The 23,789-nt window shown below is 43.2% G+C and overlaps 1 protein-coding gene across 11 annotated transcripts in view; it reads right to left on the reverse strand.

The window, feature by feature from the left end:
* BRSK2 (BR serine/threonine kinase 2) overlaps positions 1 to 23,789 on the reverse strand; it is a 323,594-nt gene that overhangs the window by 79,787 nt on the left and 220,018 nt on the right. For all 11 annotated transcript variants that reach the window (XM_051622561.1, XM_051622560.1, XM_051622559.1 and 8 more), the window contains exons 4-5: positions 19,407 to 19,547; positions 6,804 to 6,920 (exon numbers count right to left, since the gene is read on the reverse strand). In XM_051622561.1, the coding sequence (XP_051478521.1) occupies positions 6,804 to 6,920; positions 19,407 to 19,547 (258 nt within the window). The remainder of the gene's footprint in view (positions 1 to 6,803; positions 6,921 to 19,406; positions 19,548 to 23,789) is intronic.

Below are 23,789 nucleotides of genomic sequence, written 5' to 3' on the forward strand. Positions count from 1 at the left end.
CCACACTGCAACTGCCCAGGGAGCACATGTTTCTGGGATAGCCATTCTGAATTCTTGCCAGCACATACTAGCTAGGTGTCTTGGCTAACAGCTCTAAAAGACATTCTCCAGCCAGCCAGAATTGGTACAATTTCATGCTGCCAACCACAGAGCAACTTCAACTGCTTTAAAGAAAAAACTCAAATTTAATTAAAAATATAAAACTATTTATCTTTCTACACAGTCATGAATATTTCTTTGGCTCTTATCACTAATTATTTGATATGTGTATCAAGAGCAATATTCCCTGCCTCTTCCCCTAGGCCATCTTCTCATGGTTCAGCTACATCTCTGTGCAGCAGAAGCCACAATCTGCCCTTAATAACAAATATATCACTCCACAAGATCAAAATGCAATTGCTGCATGTGGGTACTCCTGCAAAAATAAACTCCACCAATGCTGGCAGTGTTTATGTCAAGGGTAATATGGATTTTCCCAGGCTAGTCTGCCTGGAGCCAGAAAGGCTCTCTGAATGGTCACAGCTATTACTCTAGGACACAGTAATCTTAAGAATCTCAGGGTACCTTAGCAAACCATCATGTGGGATTTCAACCAGAGAAAATAAACCAGAGTGCAATGGTGAAATCCAGGACAGCCTCGGACAGGTAAGACAGGCATTCAGAAAGAAATGTACATATCCCTCATACAGTTATACTGAATTTCATCTGTGCATATCAAGATACAGCACAGCTGCAGTAGTTCTGAGTCAACCAGAGCCATATCTTCACTGTAGATGTGATATGCATGTGTTTTACAGATCTCACTATGTAGGTAAGAGAGACCTGCACTGTGCACACACAAATCAGCTGCCCATCTATGGTGGATCTGGCAATAGACGGTAACTGCTTTTCCCCAGGAGCAGTTGGTTGATCCAGAAGCAAAGGGAAAGCTGTGTTATCCTATTCCACAGTGTGACAGATCATGTGTTACACAGCTCGATGGGTTCCCAGGTCCCATCAAAGGTGAGTGTCCATGCCTGGATTCTTTAGTCCCTTGCCTTAAGACAGTACTACTTGGGGAAGAAGAAAAACTTCTTTGAGTGCCATTCAGCTGGATTCAGAGTTTCTGCAGAGAGGGAGGAACAATAAGTCTTCTTCCCTCTGCTTTTCTTATGCATGAAGTTACCTTCCTTGGATGACAGAATCCCTTCTTCCCCCCTGTTCATCACCATGTCCAAGCCAGCTTTCAGAGACAGAAGCTACCAACTAGCATAAAAGGCTGCCTGTGCTTTCCCCTGTGCTGGGTAGCAAAGGGCTAAGATGAAGGGGAAGGCCAGAGGAGTAGCAAAATCAAGTGAATTCTTCAGGAGAAGGACATATGGTAGAGCATCCTGAGTGGAAAAAGTGACAGCCATAGACCACAAAGTAACACAGGGAGAGACTGAAGAAATAGTCCTAGTAGCAGTGGGTAGTTAAGGCTGCAGTGAAGGCAGTAGCTGCAGGTAAAGCTGTAATGAAGGCTGTCACTGTAGTTAAAGCTGAATGCTGTTTTGCCATTAAAGCTTCATCTCATTCAGCTTTTTATGAGAAAACTCAGTATCTAGTCCTCAGACATCGTACAGATGTTTACTCCTTGGGCACAAAAACACTTTTGAGGAATCTGTGAATCAATTCATCAATTAATCTATCAGTTCAAATTATTAAGACTTGGAACCTTTAATAGGTCTTATTAAAAAAAAAATAATTAAACAAACCCCTGTATTAAAAAGTTAAATATTCAGAAGCTAAGGATTGCTAAAATAAAGCTTGAAGAGGTTATACTGTACTCTGCAGGTAATCAGGGTGGGGAGGTGGATGGGTTGTTGTCCCCAACACCTCTGTTTCACTTGTGGCTGAAGTTGGAAAGTCTGTAGCAATGTGAGGGAAATTTGGTGTCACTAAGGACAATCTTGTGATAGAAGCAGCTGGAGTTGCAGGTTCCCCAGTTTTCAAAATCATGGTGCAATACATACAAAGTTTAGTATTAATGCTTTTTAATAAGGTTGTCTGGTAGCTCACTTTAAAATCCTCATTTTAAGTTGCTTATGACTTACCATCAATTTAACAACAACAATTTTTTGAGTTTTTTGTCTGCCTCAATCTGGCTTCATGTTCATGTGTGAATGGGCTGAAAAATTTCCACTGTCTGATCTAAATTAGATGTTTTTCACATAAAAAAGGAATATTTCTAGTGTCCTGTACTGCAAAAGGAAAACTGAAATATTTGTTTGCATTCTCTAGAAAAATTTTCTCAAATTGTGACTAGAAAAACGCAATTTGGATTTACTAGTGGAAACTCTCTAGAGCATCAGGATTAAAATTCTACTTGCACTGGTAACACTCAAAGAACATTTTTTCTACCTAAAATTGATACTCTGAGCTGCAGTGGCTGGGGTTATCACAAGGTGCCAAACTTGAAAACAAAGTGACTGCAAAACCAATGGGAAATAAATGTAGGACTGACAGTAACTGACTGGGATGACCAGGTAGGAGTAATTAGAGTTGGAACCTAATGGAAAAGAGAAAAGGATCTGGGATTTGCAGCCAAAGATGGAGCAGAAACCTAACAATAACTGGATGTAGGACACTTATGTATAATTTAGATAATATGCACTCTACTGTAAAGAGGAAAGAATACATGCAGCATCACGTCTTGTCATTAAAATCAGAAATGGTTCTTGGACACTGAGGTGTGTGACAACTGAACAATGCTCTTCTGAATCATCTGCTCATCGTAGGTGTGCTGATACAACAAACTCAGATGTGAGGCAGTCAGAAGCTAGATGATCTCTGCTAGCATTTCTAACAAACAGTACATTGGTCACTAAAAATACTCTAAGCTCAAAAAGTGTCAGTAATCAGTCATAGTGAGAACATGTGCAGGTTTTTTTTGTTTGGGTTTGGCTTTTGGGTTGTTTGGGAGTTTTGTTTGTTTGCTTATTTGTATTTTTTCAATAGATTCATGCAGTCTGTCGGTCTGTGAAGTGTTGCTAGGAGCGCCTCTGAGAGCAGAGGAATCAACTGTGCTAGGGTTGGAAGCTGCTGTTTTCTTTCACTACGCCACCAAGAGGTGCAAGGCTTTATTCTCACTCTCAATAAATTTCATTATAATAATCAAGCTCAAGCATCACTCTTCCTACATGTACACAGCTTTCTGGATCAGGCCAGGGGTTCCCTATGGGGGCACTGTTCCGTACAATCAGTTGGTAACTGTGTAGTTGTCAGCAGTGGTGTCAGTCTCCTTAGTGACTGTCTCTGCTGGGATTGGGTCTGGTGCTAGACTGAGCTACATTTATATGTCAACTCTGTCCTAGCTCTTGGTTGGGGCAGAGTGATTTAGAGGGAGGCAGCAGAGGCACTAGCACTGCTGTGGGTTCTCATTCACCTGGCAGCTTGCAGCAATCTCCATCCAGTAGGCCTCACTGTTTTGAAGCTGTGATGAGTGAAACAGGGAGAAGTGAAGAGACAGCAAAAATTTACTTTGCCAGGTTCACATAAGGAGCAATGGGGAACGGGAAGGATCTCTACAAGCTTCCAAGGATTGTAACTCAACAGTATCCTCTGTCAATCCTTCATTTTAGCCATAAGCCCTGTTAGCTCAAGAAAAGAGAACAAGTTCCAGGGAATGCCCCAGTTCATCCTACTTTTCAAAGCCCCCTGTAGAAATGACTGCAATTTACATTCAGAGCAACCTGGGCAGTACAATGACTTGTTAAGACTGAGAAATGAAGCAAAGAAAGGTAACGCATCTTTTCCAAGACCCCCCTGAATGCCTTCAGCAGAGGCAGAAATCAAGCTCAGGTGACCTGGGTCCCAGTCCTGAAGTTCAACCATAAAGCACTCACTCTTCTTGCCTAGTGACAGTTCAGGATGGATTGGACATATCTACTATTCTGAAACACTGCGAGGCAGCATGCCATTGCCTGGATGAGTAAAGAGGAGGAAGAGCCAAGGAGATCTAAAATAACAGAAACAGCATCCTACTACATCTTCTTCTTCCTTCCTACACACAGATCCTCTTCCTCTCAAGGGTCTAAAGCTGTTTAAAAATAGGCTTATTCCTCTCTGCTGTGTATATGCAGGATTTGCACAATATACATTTGCAGCAATGGGGATTCACTGCAATCAGGGCCCAGTATGCAGTCTGCCAGTGACAAAATATGTCAATGAAACAGCAAGTCCATCATTACCTCCCTCTCCTAAACAAACACAACTGAATTGAGCTTTTATTGTTTTCTCCAGGTAGCCATCAGTGCTATGGAGAATTAACTAACTATGCAGATCTAAGGATTAGCTCCTATGTAACAGTGGCTTTAGGTGTGCAATTCAGCATACTTTAGGCTATGTGATTATCTTCATGAGGCCTGTCAAGACTGTGGCCACCTAAAGCCTATCTAAACTTTGGACTAAATTTAGCAGTTCACTTGTGATAGCACAGAATTTTTGACTGTATTCTAACCAGTCTGCTGTACTGACAAGTCTGCTGTACTGACAAAGTTAGCTGCATCACACAGCTCAATCCCATCTGATCCTCCCACTCTGACAGAAATACCTGGAGACTCCTTGTGTGACTGTCAATGGAAACGTTGCAGTTTAATCTCATTATCAGTGTTCACAGCTCAGATAAAACCATTCTGGAAATTAACTTCTGGGTGCATGGAGGAGTATCTAATTAAAACTCAGTATCTCAGCTGTGATTCACTCCAGTTTGTTCCTTTTCATGCTGGCTTAAAGTACCAACTACACAGGTAGGTAAAACTTGTCTTGAAAAGCTCTGAGGTTGGTTACTGTGTGTGCTCTAAGGGAAAGGGTGTTGTAACTGGATTGCCTTTCTTTGTGAACAGTGTGGCATACTGTTACATATTCCTTCCTTCCTTCCTTCCTTCCTTCCTTCCTTCCTTCCTTCCTTCCTTCCTTCCTTGCTTCCTTCCTTCCTCCCTTCACCCCCCAAAACAGAGAGATCACAAGACACCAGTATCAGACGTGCTGGGCTCCATGCCAGGAGAATTAATGAAGTGGTGTTATAGCTCACGGAGGCCTAGTGATTGGCACCACACTTAAAATGCATCTGCAAGGCAGGAGATCATAGCATTGCTGCTGTGTTCTGTTTATTACAGGCACATCTCTTCCATTCCATTGATTTCTTTATTAGCTTGTCTTAAGGCTGCAGCATGGGGGCTGGCTCTGCTTGAAGCATGAGGGTTTGAATTCCACCACAGCTTATGGAAAGGAAGTCTTCCTTTATGACTCTAGACCTGGATGACAGATCTTGGTGCTAACAAGAACAGGAATCCTACTGAGAGGTTCCCAAGGAGTCTGAAAAATCCTACAGGGCAACGTGGGTTGGTTTTTATATTTTCTCATTTTCTTAATGGAAGGAAGAGGGAAATTTTTATCTAAAGAATACACAGACTTTGGATTAACTGCAGGGAGGACTTCATTTTGTAATCTAGAGGGAAGGTTTGAAGTCAAATGCAAGCAACAGGTGTGCAGATTCACAGGTCCTCGCTTTCCATCTGTGCTGTTAAAAGGTCAAGTCTTGACTTGACATGGACAGGAAGGAATGGGTGGGTCTCAGTGTATTCATCAACCAGCATTTGAACACACTCTGCAATTCATTCATTATTCATTACTTGGAAAGCAGAGCTGTACAGCTCATGACTGAGATGCAGTGGCTGGCCTGTCCAGGGAACCAGGATGGCTCCACATCTGCCCTGAATTGCCTTGGCTCAGAGCACAGGCTGAAAAAGCATTGACTGTAAGCAGCTGAAGATGGGGCTGGAGTAATCAGATTCATGCTACCAAGGGCCAGGTAGAGTAGGTCTGTATGGGAGAGGTGGGAATCTGCTGCTACTGTCCGCAACTCTAGTTGCTGAGCTCGCTTACTGTAACAAATTCAGACACAGCTAAAAGCCAGTGCAGTGGTTGGTGCCAGGCTGCATCAACTTGATGCAGCTGCTGCCCTTGCCACAGCTGACTGCGCCAGCCTCCTCCCTGCACAGCCAATAAAGCACCAAGTCATAGTTACTGGGGGCTGGGGGAGTACGGTCCAGTGGAGCCTGTAGAGGAGATGGTGATAAGAGGGCGTTGCCCTCAGAGAGCACATCCTGTCCTCAGCAAGGCACCTGGGCTTTTCTCAGCTCCTGGGCTTATTGCTGGCTCACTTGGAAAATCCTGGAAAGCTCTTGCTGGCAAATGAATTGCCATGGAAATGTTATTGTCCCTGCAATATTCCTCCAAGCAGTCTCCTTTGTATCTGCATTCATGCCCTGCTTGTAATTGCAAAGGACCTTGCTGACTCCCCATCAAGCCTGCATGTGAGCTGAAATAAAGCAGTGTGGAGCATGAATAGGAAGAGATGCAAGCAGGAAGCCTAGTCCAGACATGCAAATTTAATTTCAGATCCCCTAGATTTGTCTTTGTCTTACTCCCTCATATTTCTAAAGCCTCTTCTTAAAACAACCAACAGTACTGCTTTTAGTTCCCAAAAACTATATAACCAACGTAAGCACACACACACCAGCATATAGGGATGAATAAAACCCCAAAAGTTTTTATTTTTGTGTTGATATGTGACACCTACAGTGGCTTGCCTTTCACTGTGAATCACTTTAAAAACTTCCGTTAGGTGTTTTACACATTCCATGCATCCTATCAATTTATTCTCTTGCTGGGAAATTACAATGCATGGTGTAAATCTGCAGGTCTTTACTGACACCTGCTATAGACAGCTTTTATGCCTGGAATCTATAACTTATTTTTGCAATATGTTCTGAGACACTCACCCACAACTGGTTTCTAACAAGCTGTCCCCAACCTGCAGCGATGCCATCCCAAAGTCTGCTATCCGGATGTTGTTCTTTTCATCAAGCAGTAGGTTTTCTGGTTTTAAGTCCCTGTGGCTGTAAAGAGAGGATTAAAATGTGAGTTATATTATCCACAACAGTTTTCTCACTCCAAAATTTGTTTTTTTCTTAACCAGCATAACATCCAACCCATCATATTTTAATTGATTTTTTTTTTCCTGTTCCCAGGCAGGAGAACACACACATCCAAGATCCAGTCTTTGCAATACTCCCAAATGTAACCCAAATGCCTGCTCCTGATGAATGCAAACAACGCTTGAGCCTGCGGTGCCCTGATAGGAAATGAACATCTTCAGCTTCCAGTTATACCAACAAAATCTGGGGGAGAGACTGAGGAAAATAGGTAGAAGGAGAATTCCAGCTTGGATTTAGGTCCGATATACTTCATGATAATGCCAGCTCCTTTAGCTAGGAGGCAACATCATCAATATATTGTCAGCAACAGGAAACAGAATGAGTGATACCTAAAGATAAAAAACCTTGGTGTAAGTGTGTTATGGTTTAAGTGACCCTGGCAGGCTGTTGACACCTCTAAGAGGAACTAGAGAGAGGACCTGAGAGGGTTGGAACAGAGAAAGGTCAGTAGTCTCTCCCACTTCCTGCCATACTCTACAAAATACAGCCAAGAGAACCTCAGCCTCTTTTTCTCTTGCACCTTCCTTCCTTGCTGTTGCTTGGAGGTTCTTCAACTTGTCACATAATCTCCAGAATCCAACTCCATCAGGTGCTGTGAGGAGCTGTGGACCCCCCTCCTAAAGCAGCCTTGTTGCATGGGACTGTCATCCACCTATTCCTGCCACCATCAAGATCGGTTTTTTATGTATCTGTATATGAGTTTATATATGTTTTTCCCCCCATGTGTTACTCCTTTTTCTGTGTTACAGTAAATATGTTCCAGTTTCAATTTCCAGCCCTTAAGTCTCTCTTCCTTATTCCTCTTTTAATCTTTCCTTGAAAGGGTGGAGGGGGGGGTGGGGGATGGTAATAGGGAGCAATTCCACTCTCCAGTTTGTGGTTCACCCTGATCACTAAACCAGGACAAAATGCTACTGCAAAAAGGTCCTATTAGGAATTGTTTACATAGGCATATGCCTTTGAAATAATTCTGGGTAATTAGCTCAGATGGAGAAATACCTTCAATCCAACACTACTGACAACTGAGGGGGCCAGCAGTGGAAAGGGAGAGGAGTCCCTCCTTTCCATCAAAGCTCAGTTCTATTATGATTTGGCTACATGGGAAGCGCCAGGCAGCCATGATCTTCAGGATGGCAACTACTGCTTTAAATCAAAGGTAACATACATTGATTAATTTATTAATCCCCATTACCCACAACCAACGCCACTGTGTACCCATGTCTGCTTCTTAGAACTATGGTGCTTTTGTGCAACTATTACATGTACTTGATTTTATATACAAAGACAAAAATCTTGCAGAAAAAAAATGTGATGACTTGGCTTTTTTTCTTTTATTTGCAACTCTTGAAGAGTCACTGAGATGAGAGAAGCACTTTAGGCAGACTAAAGAAGCAGGTCTTTTCTTGTTATGAGTAGGCAAAAGGAGTCTTTGATGTCTTGCTAAGAAAAGGTGCAAATAGATGCACTCAGAACACAAAACTTGTGGAAAATGGCCAGCAGACCTGTGCTCAGGTCAGGCAAACAGCAGCCATTTGCAACAACAGTTCACTGAAACTTGTTACCCTGAGCAGAAACTGAGCTCAGCAAAAGAATCACCTTTAGGAGAGTCTAGTCCAATAACACCCACAATGGAAGGCAGCCTTACCTTCATGTAATTTCCTCTTCACTTTTTAAGACATTCCTCTAGCATTCCTCATGCACGCCAGTGTAATTCCATCTCTACACCACTGTAAAGAAGGATTGTCTCTGCCCACTCAGAGAAACATGAGAAGCATGATAATGTCTTGGAAATTATCTCCTCTGATCCGACGAGTACCCGGAATGACCAGTTAGAGACAACTTGTCAATAATGCAGGTCAATTATATGCAAAACCAAAGCACACTATAATATTACACATGGGGAGTGTAACAGGTATTTCCAAAGGAGACTTCCAGCAAAATATTGCCCACTGAAAGCAGGTACTGGTCATTTACCTTATCACTAAGTCCTAAGATTCCTCCTCACCTTTTTAAAGAGCATACAATTTAATCTCCGATCTTGTATAAACATGATAAACCCTGCATGGTAAAATGTCCTAGTTAACCAAGGGCAAAACAAGTCAGTAGATAATGGAGGAGCATGATTCAAATTAGTGCATGCTTTCATCTGACAAAGCAAACGGTGCTTTAACAAATCCATCTTTCTCATAGAAATGTAAGATTTGAGGTAACTAGAGACAGAAGACTTATTAGCCTAATAATAACAACTATAAAAGTAGTTGTACTTAACGGACAAAAAAGCAGGAGATGAGTGACAAGGAAACACTGCAGCAGCAGTGAATGACCAGTTAATGGCCACAAAAAGAACCCCTCAATGCTACCAAGGGCAGCAGTTGTGGACAAATGCAAGATTGTAAACATCTGCCAAATCTGAACATGCTCCAGCCCCAGCCCACAGTCCTCAGGCAAGCCAGGAAAGCTTAAGGAAGGGAGGACACCTTTGAAAATTCACACAAATAAAAGAATGAAAATTATTAGCTCTTCACTAAATCCCACTGAGCACAGAGGAGAGCATGGACTTTACTGAAATTTGTTACACTTATTGCTGACTGGGCCCTAAAATACAAAATTTGTCATATGGCAATTTTGCATCTCTCTGACCCTTCTCCATCCCTCTTCCAACACAATCCTTAGTGCCCAGTATGGATGGTTAGCATAGGAATTTCATGGCAGCCTGAGTATTTATTTTGTATTGTGGCAGCACTCCTCTCAGAGATGAGGGTGACAGTGTGATCAGCAGTACTTGCACATTCAAGAGAATTCTACGCCCCAGTGAAAATTCTCTTCTAACTGGAACATTTCTCTGCTATCCATATTTGGACCACTTTGAATTCACCAAGGGATCATCCTGGTGATAGATGTCAAGCCAGGAAACTGCACCAGTGTGGCAGAACCAGCATCACTGCCACTGGGAATGAGACTTCCTCTCTGCATTTGCATTTCCCATCTTTGTATTGCTAGCTTTTCAAATGGTAGAAGGAAGGGAAATAAACATATGGGAATAGGGAAGGCTTGTTATAATTTACATAAGAGCCCAGCAGCCTGGACAGCCTCATGCATTCATATTGGTAAGGAATTCTCTAGAGCCAAAACGAAACAAAACAAAACAAAAATCCCACTGTATGTGGTAATTACTTGGCATTCATGGAACATTGCAGAGTAAATGCATTTAATTTGGTCCCATTCCTGCTGATCTCTCTGGCTCTCCATGTCTTCTATGACCGCATCAACTCCTCTCTCTGCAGGTGAACAGAGGACTCTTTACCCTTTTGTTGTTGTAAAGACTGTAAAGCTGTAGGGGCTTTATCACATGGCTGGGAAATCAGAAAAGAAAGTAGCTTCTTTAGTGACAAACACAGCAAACTCTCCTATTGAGCTCTGAATACCCGAGAAAGGATAGAAAGAGAAATGCAGCACTGCAGAAGAAGTCAGTGTAACCCTGATCCAGGGTGGCCACAGAATGCCTAGAGCTCCTCAACCAAAACAACGGAGTGAGAAGTTCCCTCCAGGAGCCTGCATATTGGCAGGCTTTTGAAGGGAGAGCTTTGAGTGAATGGCAGCCATTAAACAAGCCATGACAAGTAAAGCACACACTGTCACTCTCCCAAACGTTCCTCTTTTAGACATTTCAACAAGGGCTTTAAAATTCCCTTGTAGCAAGATGGATACAGCAAGAGGTCTGAATAAATCGTCCCATGGAAATGTGCACTGTTCTTGGTGGTGGTGCATAGGAAATGGAAAACACACATAGGTGTTAACATGTTCCAGCTTCCCACTTAGACACTGGCCACGCTTGCTTTCTGGTCACTCGCAGTGATGCTGTTCAGACACCTCCTGCAGCTCCCTCCATTGCACTTTTAGTCTGTATTCCTGCTCTGGTAATATCCCTGTATCTCTACTGCAGAGAACTGCAGCATACATAAAAAAGTAAAGCACCTTCTTCCTCTCACCCAGGGTTGGCAGAAGATTTTTGGTGTAGTGACAGACTCCAGATCTTGGACTCAAAGGAGCTATGTCACCTGGCACAAAATTATGAACTAACCCCTTGTGTTTTAAAGTGATTTTTGAGCTGAAATGTTCATATCAGTTTCTATGACAACTCATTGTAGGTCATCAACAAAACCTCCTCATTGAAGTAGTTGCATGTCATTTGTACTTATCAAATGGTTGGCTACTTTGCCAATGCTTTTCTTAGTGACCCCAAACTCTCAGAAAGGCCAGACCATATAATAATTATTCTGCAGTATGCTTATTAAAAGGGCCTGATGTGATGCAATTAATTTATAAGTAAAACTTAAGAGTTTGAGTTGCAATATTATTAATTTTCTTGAGCAGGAAAAGCCTTTCACCTTATTTTCTCTTGCTTCTGCAAATCAGATCTGCATGTGTAACTTGCACCTACCTACGGAATAATCTTTCTTTAGAGCCATGGCTGCTATGCTCAAATTTAGTAAGTTTTCATAGAATTCTGAAGAAAAAATAAATGTAGTTATAGCTAGGAAAAAGAACCACATCTATAAACATAAAAAGAGACCTGGAGAAGGTTTTTTTATGCATAAAACCTTGCTTACTTTTCAACAATTATTTCCATTATCTACCAACCTTGCCTCAAAAAAAAAAAAAAAAAAATATATGTATTTCAAAGCCAAGAACAGACTGTCAGGTTTGATCACCTGTGCTATACTTGGCAGAGAATGTTACCTGGTTATGCATACAATAAGACTATGCCATTTTTTAGTTTCCAGTGGTTTATATAAAGAAGTAAACTTACAAAAAAATACGTGTCCTCTGACTTCAGCTGAGCTGGTAACTGCCTTTGGCACTGCAGTTGCTGTACTTGATGGGTTTTCTCCAGTTCCCTGTACAAGGGAAATTTGAAAATTCCTCATTGTTCTAGAGTAAGTCTCAATCATACATCTGAAACTCCTGGACTCAGGCAACAATTGGTGAATCTCAGCCCTCAACTGGGGAAAAAGGTACCTTCCTCACTTCTGATGGTCTGAAAAAAACACTTGAAAACCTGAATACTCAAGAACCAGAAAAAAATCCCCAAACCAATTTAGAAAACAATCTTATTAAATGCCACAAATTCTAAACCAGTTTCACATTTAGAGCCCATGAGTCCAGCTGCTGCAATCTAAAGTGCTTGACAGACCATTCTTGCATAACGCTTTAGCATGCTCCTTATAAATGATGCAAGGCAGGAGTCACTAGAGTGGCAATAGATGACAGAACATGGCACCTGGCATTCTTCTCTTTCTCTGTTTCTCAAAGACACCCCAGATTTCTCTCTAAAAGCATCCTTCCTTTACTGACAGTACTCTGCAGTGCCTGTCTGCAGGAATATACCAGAGATTTTGGCACTACTGCTGTGAAATCTTGAAGCGTTTTTTTTTATAAGAAGCCCTTCCCCCTCCCTCCCTGCACTCACAGGAAGAACACAAGGCAAGTCAAACAAAGCTCTTATTCATTGCTTCAGTCCTTTAAGTCACACACCCCCACTCCTACGCATGCACAGACACACTTCAGCAAGAGCCTTGTGCCGTACCCAGGCACAGCCTGAGGCAATGAAAGGAGAAAGGACCCTCATAATTGTCATTTATCAATATTCATAAAGACTCTGCCTTAACCCCCTCTTGTGCACGGTTGAGAAAAAAAAAACAAACCCAAACACAAAATGAAATCCAAACCAAAATAAAAATAAAATTAAATAATCATCTTGCTGCTCATTACCGCAGGGGATTTCCTCTCAATGTCACCACTGCCCTGTACAGTAATTGGCATTATCTGTTATCTCTGAAGCCATAATAAGGTTTGCCACGGGGCATTTTCTGTAATCATATTTTTATTTGTCAGCTTGTGAGATACAGACACCAAATATGAGATTGACCAAAGCAAAAACCCAACACACAAAATACCAATCCCAGCTCTCACCAGTGATGTCACACGCAACCAATGAGGCAGACGCCGGCTCTCCTCACCCGCTCCCACCCTCTGCTGGCTCTGCAGCATTCCCTCGCTTGAGATAAAAGAGGCTCTTCCTGAGGAAAGCAAGGATTTGTGACGTCCCCTGATCCGTGCTCCTACATTGTTTCCAACAGAAAATATAGCCAGCATTAGCTGAGAGCTCTCCCGCAGCACGGGGGCAGGATATTTAAAAGGGACTACTCATTTGGTTCACCTAGCTGAGAATCTTTAAAGCTCTGAATTTAGGAAAGTAGACACCCAGCATGACACAAATGGCAGCTTAGGAAAAAAAAAATCAGTTACATCCAAATAAAACATCCTAGGCTAGGAAGGTCTTATACTGATGTCCAAGGAACCCCAGGTTCCTCTGCTATCTCTTGCATCACTGCTGAGAGCATCTGCTCCGGGCACTGCAGCATGATGCAGAGCCATCAAAATTAGCACACAGAAGAGCTGGAAGCAGAAGGAACAAGGCAAAGCAGCAAGGTGAGACAGATACACTGTTTGCAGGATCCCACATAAAACATCTGCACAGTGCTGTCTGTTTGTACCCTTGGATGCCTGTGGGTTGCTAGCATGGCATGGCACTATTGTACACAGGAAAGTCCTTAGGGAACCTTACAGTGGGTTATCTATAAGCTTTCCCCCATGGCCAACCTTTAACACAAAACCCCTAAGTGACTGCACCTCGGAGTGAGGTACATCAAATCTTCCCCCCAGTGTTTCCATTAAATAAAATAAGAAGAGTATAAAAGCAAAACACAAAGACTCAGGCTCCAAGCCTGTACTGCTTCCTTGTTCTGAGCTCTTGCTTGAAAACACCTCTCAGACACAGGTGATCTCTTCACACAGTAGCAGTAGAAGCCTTTTACTGTCAGAAGGATTGGGGAATCCCTTCTGTTTCTTTGACCCAGGAATCCTAGTGTATCGATACAGTTTGAGCAGTGAAAGCTAAATGTGGTTACATGCAGCTGTGCAAGAAAGGTACAGATATTTCAGTGTTTTGGGAGGTACAGAAAGAAGATGGGACAATGCTATGGGGATAACAGGCTATCAATCTATTCTGCCAGCAGGTTAGAGGCATCCACATTCAGTCATTAACCAAAGCAGAAGTGTTCATTTTTCAATGTGGTCATAACTGGATAACCTGGCTGATAAGATGATTTGTCATTTCACTGGCCCACAACAGGACAAGGTCAGGCTTCATTGCTTAGGAAAGCACATTAATTTTTATACACACACACACACACACACATTTACGTGTGCTTTCATTTTCAGAAAATGGTAACTGTCCAGAATACAAAACAGAGTCTAATATATCATGGACCACACAAGTCTCAGAGTCACCTGGAAGGAGGGACAGCTTATGACAAACTGCTAACTTACTCAGCACTAGATGCTAGTGGAGTGGGAGTTGGCAAGGAGACAGGATTTACTTCTAAACAAAACTACTGCCCGCAATCCAATACGTGTAACAGAGGAAAATGGATTCCTCAGGTGGCAGATGCACTCTGCCTTGGAAATTCCACATATCATTTAAACCATGAGTCACCATGATCTTCACTAAGTTTATTAAAGTCTGCCTTATTAAGAGGTAGCCATCACAAGCCCAGATGTCTAGTAGGTATGTGTATATATGCATGCTTCATAGAAAATTCTGTCCCAGTGGAGATTTGTATTTCCCTGGAATATGCATTTGGAAGAGTAAGTAATTCCTCTTCAGTTAAACATTTTTGAGTCTTCTTGGTTTTGGTTTCTCATTGTTAAGCCAAGTAGGGAACAGAAACACATATGTATGCAATCCACCAGTAGTTACATTCTCCAGTGTGCATGAAAAACAACAGCTGTACAACCTGCCAGGGCTTCTGCTGATTTTCAGAAGGTCATGATCACCCAACCCAGTTGATTAGCAGGGAGGAAAAATTGTGAAATTCACAGATTAATACTTGTCAGAGGTCTCTACCAACAGAGAAAACTTAGATCTCTAAGATCTTGGCTCCTCTGGGAATTTCTGACTACTATAACCCTGTCTGTGCCAGGTAGGCATTGTCCTTAGGAACTTCTCACACAGATCCACCACCTTTGAACTGCCTCCTCTGGTAACAGTATACCTTTGTAATACATCCTCAGGAAAGCTTCTTATTTCCCTTTCCCTTTATTAGAAATATGTTCTCTTTCACATTAATATTTTCTGTTGAAATGAGTCCGAGACGTAGAGGCAGGGGGGTAGAAGAGCAAGTTAAGTGTTTTGGCATCTGTTTTTGCTGTGGCCATTTCTGCTGTAGACATCTAGTTTGAGAGTTGTCAGCATGAAACTGTACAAAAAATCACTGTACTGTTACTGAGAAGTAACCATACAGTCATTATGCAAATCCAACTACTGCAGAAGCCATCAGTGGCCCCGGGCCTCCTGGAAGAGGGAATCTACAACTTTCTGTGGCTATGGAGAAGCAACCATGCAGACATAATGTAAATGGTCTTCCCCAGCCATTCTAACTGTGAGAAGCTGCATTTCTGAGAAATAAGCAGGCAGTAATGGATGGGTCACCAGCTATAGAGAAACTGAGCTCAGATTGATCGTAACAACTTGATTTAAGTATAATTAAAATTGTCTAAACTTGAACATGAAGGAGGAACTGGTCCCATTTGAAACGCCACCTGAAAGCACAGGTTAAACCACACTTGATGGTTTAACTCCATACAATGGAGTTAGCAAGTATCAAAAGCATCAGATCAAGGAAATTCTTCCCTACTGGAAAGAAAATTAAGGACAACAGTGACTCAAATGACCAGCAGGGACTCAGTGAAGGTTGCCAAAAGCCAGCAGGTTACAAAAAAACTGATGGAAACCATAAAATTACTTTTCTGTATTCATAATTGTCCCATGTTTCTTCAGGGATTCATTTTGATACAGTGCATGTAATTTTCAGTTTTTCACAAATGCCCCAAGAAGGGTGGAAATTAAACTGCTTTTCCTTGGTGGTTTTGGTTTTCCTTGTTAAAACATTCCTTGTGAATGAATGGTCTCTTCAGGAATCTACTTGGTAGGGTATCATGGGATGAGATCCCGGATGGGAGAGGAGCCCAAGAAAGCTTGTCAATACTCAAAGATCACTGCCTCCAAGTCCAGGAGCAATGCATCCCAAGAAAGTGGAAAGCAGGCAAGAATGCCAGGAGACCTGCATGGATGAACAAAGAGCTCCTGGACACTCTTAGACAAAGAAAGAAAGTCTTCAGAGGGTGTAAGCAGGGACAGGTACCCTGGGAGAAATACAAAGGAGTTGTCCAAGAAGCCAGTGATCAGGTTAGGAAAGCTAAAGCCCAGATAAGAGTTCCATCTGGCCAGGGACATCAAGGGTGATCAGAAGGGTTTCTACAGGTACATCAGCAGTAAGAGGCAGAAAAGGAAAAATGTAGGCCCTCTCCAGAAGGATACAGGAGACCTTGTCACGTAGGATATGGAGAAAGCTGAGGTGCTGAACGACTTGTTTGCTTCAGTCTTCACCGGTAAGGGCTCTGGCCTCACTGTTCAGGTCACAGAATGGAAAGGCAGAGACTGGGAAATGGAAGATCCCCCCATTGTAGGAGAAGAGCAGGTTCAAGACCATTTAACAAACCTGAAAGTGCAAAAGTCCATGGGACCTCACAAGATCCATCTGTGGCTCCTAAGGGACATGGCAGATGAAGTTGCAACTCTGCTTTTCATCATATTTGAAACTTCATGGTAGTTTGATGAAATTCCCATGGACTGGAAAAGGGGAAACATAGCCCTTATTTTCAAAAAGGGAAGGAAAGAAGACTTATGCTACTACAGGCCAGTCATTCTCACCTCTGTGCCTGGCAAGATCATGGAGCAGATCTTCCTGAAGGTGGTTGGTGACAGCCAACATGGCTTCACCAAGGGCAAATCATGCCTTGGAAATCTGGTGACCTTTTATGATGGTGTCATAGCATCAGTGGACAAGGGAAGAGCAAGTGACGTCATCTACCTGGACTTGTGTGAAGTGTTCAACATTGTCCTGCATCACGTCCTGGTTTCAAAATTGGAAGAATATGGATGGTGTCGGTGGATAAGGAATTGGCTGGATGGTCACAGACACAGTGATCAATGGTCTGATGTCCAGATGGAGAGCAGTGATGAGTGGCATTCCTCAGGGGTAGGTACTGGGACCAGATGTTCTGGTTTGGTTTGGTGGGTTTTCTGGTAGTGGGGGAGGGGCCACAGGAGTGACTCCTGTAAGAAGCTGAGAAGCTCCCCCTGCCCCAAAACCCAACCAATGAGACATAAGAATGACAATAGATGCGCCTCTGTGATTAACATACAAAAGAACAGCTATAACACCTGAGCAGAGAGGCACTTGGGGGAAGAAGAGCTGTGCCAGAGAGGGAGAGCAGTGCTGGTGGTTGGTGAGGAAGAAGGGGAAGAAGGTGCCCAAGCAGAAGTTTCCCTGCAACCCATGGTGAGATGGCAGCTGTCCCCCTGCACTCATGGAGGAACGTGGTGGAATGTTCCCTGAAGGCACCAGGAAGGGTGAACTTGGCCAGTGGACTTGGATTTTGTGGCCAGAGGATTTGCTGCCAGTGGACTCAGATTATGCAGCCATGGAAGACCCCGGTGCCAGGGAAGTTTGTTCCTGAAACAGTCCATGACTCTGTGGGAAGCCCAGGCTGGAGCAGCTCCAGACCTCATGGGAAGGACTCATGAAGGAGAGGTTCGTGGAGGACTCTCTGCCATGGGAGGGATCCCGTGGGGAAGCAGGGCAGGACTGTAAGGAATCCTTCTTCCTGAGGAGGAAGGAGCAGCAGGAACCACCAGCCTGTGAACTGACTCTAAACCCCATCCCCAGTTCCCCTGTGCTGCTGGAGGGAAGGAGGGAGAGAAACCGGGAACAAAGTGATTTGGGCCCGGGAAGAAGGGAGGGGTGGGGTAACGTATGTAAGCTGTGCTCTTTGTGTTGTCTGTGTCCTGTGTGTGTTTGATTAGTGTGAAATTAAATTATCATTTTTTCCCCAAGTTGAGACTGTTTTGCCCGGGACCCTAATCGGTGAAGGACCCTCCTTGTCCTTTGTCTCAATCCAGGAACTTTGTCCTCCTCATCCCAGAGTGTGTGTGTGTGGGGGGGGGTGGTTGAGTGAGCGGTCATGTGGCTGTTCCTTTTGTTGTTGTGTTGGGCCCAAACCATGACACCAGTGCTGTTTAACATCTTTGTCAGAGACATGAACAGTAGCATTGAGTGCACCCTCAGCAAGTTTGCTGATGACACCAAGCTGTGTGGTGTGGCTGACGCACTGGAGAGAAAGGATGCCATCCAGACGGACCTTGACAGGCTCGATAGGTGGGCTCATGACAAACTTACAAAGTTCAACAGGGCTAAGTGCAAGGTCCTGCGCCTGGGTTGGGGCAATCCCAAGCACAAATACAGGTTGTGAGAAGAACGGACTGAGAACAGCCTTGAGGAGCAGGACCTGGGGGAACTGGTCAATGAAAAGCTCAACAGAAGCCAGAAATGTGTGCTTGCAGCCCAGAAAGCCAACAGTGTCCTGGGTTACATCAAAAGAAGTGTGGCCAGCAGGGCCAGGGAGGTGACTCTTCCCCTCTATTCTGCTCTTGTGAGACCCCACCTGGAGTACTGTGTCCAGTTCTAGAGCTCCCAACAAAAAAAGGACATTGAGCTCTTGGAGCGAGTCCAGAGGAAGGCCATGAAAATGATCTGAGGGTTGGAGCACCTCTCCTGTGAAAACAGGCTGAGGGAGTTGGGTTCAGCTGAGTATTCAGCCTGGAGAAAAGAAGGCTCTGGGGAGACCTTATAGCAGCCTTCCAGTACCTGAAGAGGCTACAGAAAAGCTGGAGAAGGGCTTTTTACCAGGGTGTGTAGTGATAGGATGAAGGTTAATGGGTTTAAACTGGAAGAGAATAGATTTAGGTTGGACATTAGGAAGAAATACTTTAGCATGAGGGTGGTGAGACACTGAACAGGTTGCCCAGGGAAGCTGTGGATGCCCCATCCCTGGAAGTGTTCAAGGCCAGTTGGACGGGGCTCTGAGCAACCTGAACTAGGGCGAGGTGTCCCTACCCATGCAGGCAGTTTGGAACTAGATAATCTTTATGGTCCCTTCCAACTCAAGCCATTCTATGATCCTATAATAACACTCCTCCAGTTACAAAAGACAGGTAACCTCCCCCATGAAAAGTCTATCTGTGACTGGCACACTGTCTCTCAGATAGCCAAGAATGAAAAAATCCATCAGCACTTTACACAATGCCTTTAGAGCTTTACAACATCAATTACTTAATAGTAAGTAAAAGTATTAAGAAATTGGATCCCTTTATTCTGTGCTTTCATGTAACAGGTAACTCCCATTGGAGGTGGCTGTACTCACCATATTGAATGACTATGGCAGAAGTCTAAAGCAGAGATGATTTGTCTGAAGAACTTCCTGGCTTCTTTTGGAGTCAGTCTTCCCTTTTTTACAAGATAGTCGAAGAGCTCCCCACCTGACACGTGTTCTAGCACCAAATACCTAGAAAATAATAAAGGCAGGATTCTGTAAGCACATGGTCATACTAATCCCATCACACACCCAAAGTTATATACAAACACCTCTATTTACATGTGACTGAGGACAACATTTCTGAATAGAACAGTGGAAGTCAATCAGAATTTTAAAATCAGGAGTGATTAATATTTTTAACAGGGGTTCTACAAACTTCAGACAAGCTGCTGTTGGATTCATTGTCCAATATAGTAGTAAGAGATGACCTGGAAGCCAAAAATTACCCAGAAGACCAGAAGGCGAAGAAGAGAATAATCAAGTATAAGCTTTCACAGCAGCTCTTAGAGCTACTGTGGAGTAAGACTCCATACTCCCAAGCTTCAGGTCCCTCAACCAAGCTGACAGTTCCTTTAAAAAACAGCTATGGCAAAGCTGCACTCACATACTGTTCCATCTTGGACACCTGAGGACCAGACAAATGTCAACAAACTAGAGGGAAATTTAATAAATAAATAAATAAATAAGGGTGAATATTTACATTATGAAAAAAAATAGTACATGTGCAGCTTACATTAGGGCTTCAACTTCTGCTGCTGAACACCAGTGATTTGTTGGAGTAGCTGCTCCCTCTTGCAACTTACATGTGAAAAATGTTACACTGAGTGAATAAATGCAGGACAACAGGGAGGTAGGTGCAAAAGAGGAAACCCCAGACCTCACATAGCACTCCTGGCAGTCATAGAGAAGAGAGTGAGAGTCAGAGAGAGGAGAGTGGCCAAGGCCAATTGTATGAGGTTCGATAAGGCCAAGTGCTGGATCCTGCATTTTGGTCACAACAACCCCAGGCAACACTACAGGCTTGGGGAGGAGTGGCTGGAGAGCTGCCCAGGAGAAAAGGAGCTGGGGTTGCTGGTGGACGGACAGCTTAACATGAGCCAGCAGTGTGCCCAGGTGGCCAAGAAGGCCAACAGCATCCTGGCCTGCATCAGGAAGAGTGTGGCCAGCAGGAGTAGACAGGTGATCGTGCCCCTGTACTTGGCACTGGTGAGACTGCACCTTGAGTATTGAGCTCAGTTCTGGGCCCCTCACTACAGGAAGAACACTGAGGGGCTGGAGTGTGTCCAGAGAAGAGCCAGCAAGTTGGTGAAGGGTCTAGAGAACAAGTCATAGGAGGAGTGGCTGAGGGAACTAGGAAGGTTTACTTTGGAGAAGAGGAGGCTGAGGGGAGAATTCATTGCCCTCTACAACTACCTAAAAGGAGGTTGTAGTAAGGTGGGCATTGGCCTTTTCTCCCAAGTGAATAATGACAGGACCAGAGGAAATGGCCTGAAGTTGCAGCAGGGGAGGTTGATTGGATACTGGGAAGGATTTATTTACTGAAAGAGTGATCAGGCACTGGAACAGCCTGCCCAGGGAGGTGGTGGAGTCACCAATCTTGGAGGTATTCAGGAAATGTGTAGACGTAGAACTTCAGGGCATGCTCTAGTGGCCAAGGTTGTAAGGGTTTTTTTTATGGGTGTTATTTGGTGGAGTGTGTGGTGTTTGTGTTTATTTGGGGTCTTGTGTGTGTTGGTTTTTTGGGTGGTGCTCTCATTAGGGGTGTGTTGTGTGGTGTTTTGGGTTTTTTTTTTTGTGATGATGGTTGAACTCGGTGATCTCAGAGTCACATCTCTTTCCAACCATGACTATTCTGTGAAACCTTCTTGAAGGAAAAGACTTGCCATGGGTGGACCATCTTGTTGTTGTAAACGTGGATAATGAAAGGTAGCCAAGCAGAAGAAAACTAAGTATAAATTTCTGGAAATTCTGCCTAACAGTGAGAATGAAATATTTTCCCCAGGAAGTGGCTGGAAGATGATCAACTGAACTGTTTAAAAAAACCAGATATAATATGAACTAAGCCACAGACTTCTGCTGGCAAGAGGATTGCTTGAAACCACCACAGCCTTTTTCTAGCTCTGATTCTGGGCTCTACTGTCTCCTTCCTTGTTCACCCAACATATACTATTCTTATACAGAATGAGGAAATTATACAGTGAGATTATTTACTCAAAATCTGAAATGACAAGCATTAAGAACAAATTATTTTATTTTTTTTTTTACTGAAAAACCCCTTCTGTTCTTTGGTTCTGTTAGGTGGTTTAAACCTTAAAAGAGAGGCAGAACCTGTACTCCTCCCTTACTGCCTAACTCCTTTGAAGTGAGTCTCAGAGGTAAATGGCAAGGGATTTGATATGAAAGGTGGTTTCTGTAAAGCAACAATGCAAGGCTGAACAGGACATTCAAACTTTGTGCAGTTTGTTTGAGAGACATCACCAGAAAATGTGCAAACAAGACTTAGGTATTTTTCCAAATTTGGTGTGTACTCTCTGTACCCTCCTCCCAACTCTGTGTTTGGTATGATTCCCACCAAAGCTTTAGCCTTGAAGTTCCAAAGAGGACCTAAGCTCCTTGTCCACCATCAGCTCCTGTGCGACTTCCATGTGCCAGCTCCCAGGCAGCACAAGGAGAAAGTGTCTCCCAGCCTTACAGAAATGCAGCAGAGAATGCAGTAAGAGACACACATTAATATTGTTTTGCCAGTTAAGTAAGTAGTACAAAAGGACAAAAAGAGTGGACAACAAAATGAAGTTCTAAAGTTTAGGGAATTAAAATGGCATTTTCTGCAACTTTTACAAAATAGAAACAGTTACAAGAAATATGGTATTGACTTTCCCCCCCCCCCCATCAAAATGAGTGAAAAAGAGAAAACTCTGGACTTGAAAATCACATTTGGAGTATGTGGGTTATCTTCTCTCCAAGAAGAGATGAGTCATTACCAGACTGTCTAATGAGGATACCTTGGTAATATGGAGACCACTGTATCTGCATTACATTTTTTGAACAAGACATTGAATCACTCAGAAGAAAGCTGATGTGCAGTAGCTATGGGCACTGAGGTGTCCACATTTTCAAGTCCCAATCTTCACTTTCCAAGCCTTGGCTAACAGATATGTTGATAAGAGGATTTTCAGTATAATTCATTCTCCCTGTCACTCTAGAGATGGATCTGGCTAACTATCCCATATGGCAGACCCAAGCCTGGCACAGAATCAATCATAAAATTCTTCTTGACAGCTCCCTCTCTCAACTGTGCCCAGCAGAAGCTGGATACAGCAGTGTATCTTGCCCCCAAAATTCAAATTGATAGCTGCTTTCTTTTCCTGGGAGGTATTTTACAAAGATGATTGCAGTTACAGGCATACAGAACACCCTTCACACTGGTTTCAAATGCAGAGTTTTGGAAAATGACAGACCCAGCATTTCTGTCACCCACAGCAGGAACTGCAAAGCAATTTATTTTCATCAACTTCATCTTATTAAAAATGCTCAACAAAAATGCACTGACACCTTGCATGAAAAATGAAACAAATTGAAAGACAAGGAGCATTTACAACGGTATTCATTTCTGTTTGCCACCTAGAAGCACCAGATATAATAATTGAAATGAACAGGGGAGAACATTAGAAAAATATTTGTGCCTATGACAAGTCAGGGGACACAGAGTTGCAGAGTGACAACATATTCTGATTTGACAAAACCCCCTACGTGACAGGAGTGAGAAGGATGGCAAACACACTCCCCAGTGATCAAATGCAACAAACAAATGCTGCGGGGATCATCCCACAAATACTACATGATTATGTCACACTTCACCTAGGATTTCTGAGTTTGGATTTGCAGCTGGTCACCTGCCAACCTGTTCCCTCCAGTATGATGTTGGATTTTTTAGGATAGCCCCCAACAAGAGATTTTTTATTAAACAAGGGCATAATTCAGCTCCTGCCCCCAACTCTGCAAGCCAATGTTTTGCTGGTGCATGTTTTTACAAGGCACAGTAGTAGTGTATGGTATTTCCAAACAGGCCAACAAGAGGGGTTAAAAATTTCCAGGTGTTGCACCAGTTTTACATACCACTGTATACCTTACACAATCCCCAGCAAATGCTAGATGTATCTGTATATTTATGAATCTATCTGTGTCTCTGCATGTGTCTGAGTGCCTCCATAAAAGAATACACACCCTTAATGCTAAACAGAAAAAAGCAAAAAAAGAGCAGTATCCCAGAGGCTGGAAAATAAGGCATTCAGTTCCTACATCTTTCCTGAATCTGTGGCACAGAAGTGAATCCAGATTTCCTAAGTACACATCAGCATTTAAAATCCTTTAGCTTAGCAAAGTGCTATAGGATTGCAAGTATGCAAATGCCAACTCCTGGAGGATCGAGAA

This window comes from Apus apus, chromosome 5 (genome assembly GCF_020740795.1).
Source record: "Apus apus isolate bApuApu2 chromosome 5, bApuApu2.pri.cur, whole genome shotgun sequence".
NCBI classification, from domain to species: Eukaryota; Metazoa; Chordata; class Aves; order Apodiformes; family Apodidae; genus Apus; species Apus apus.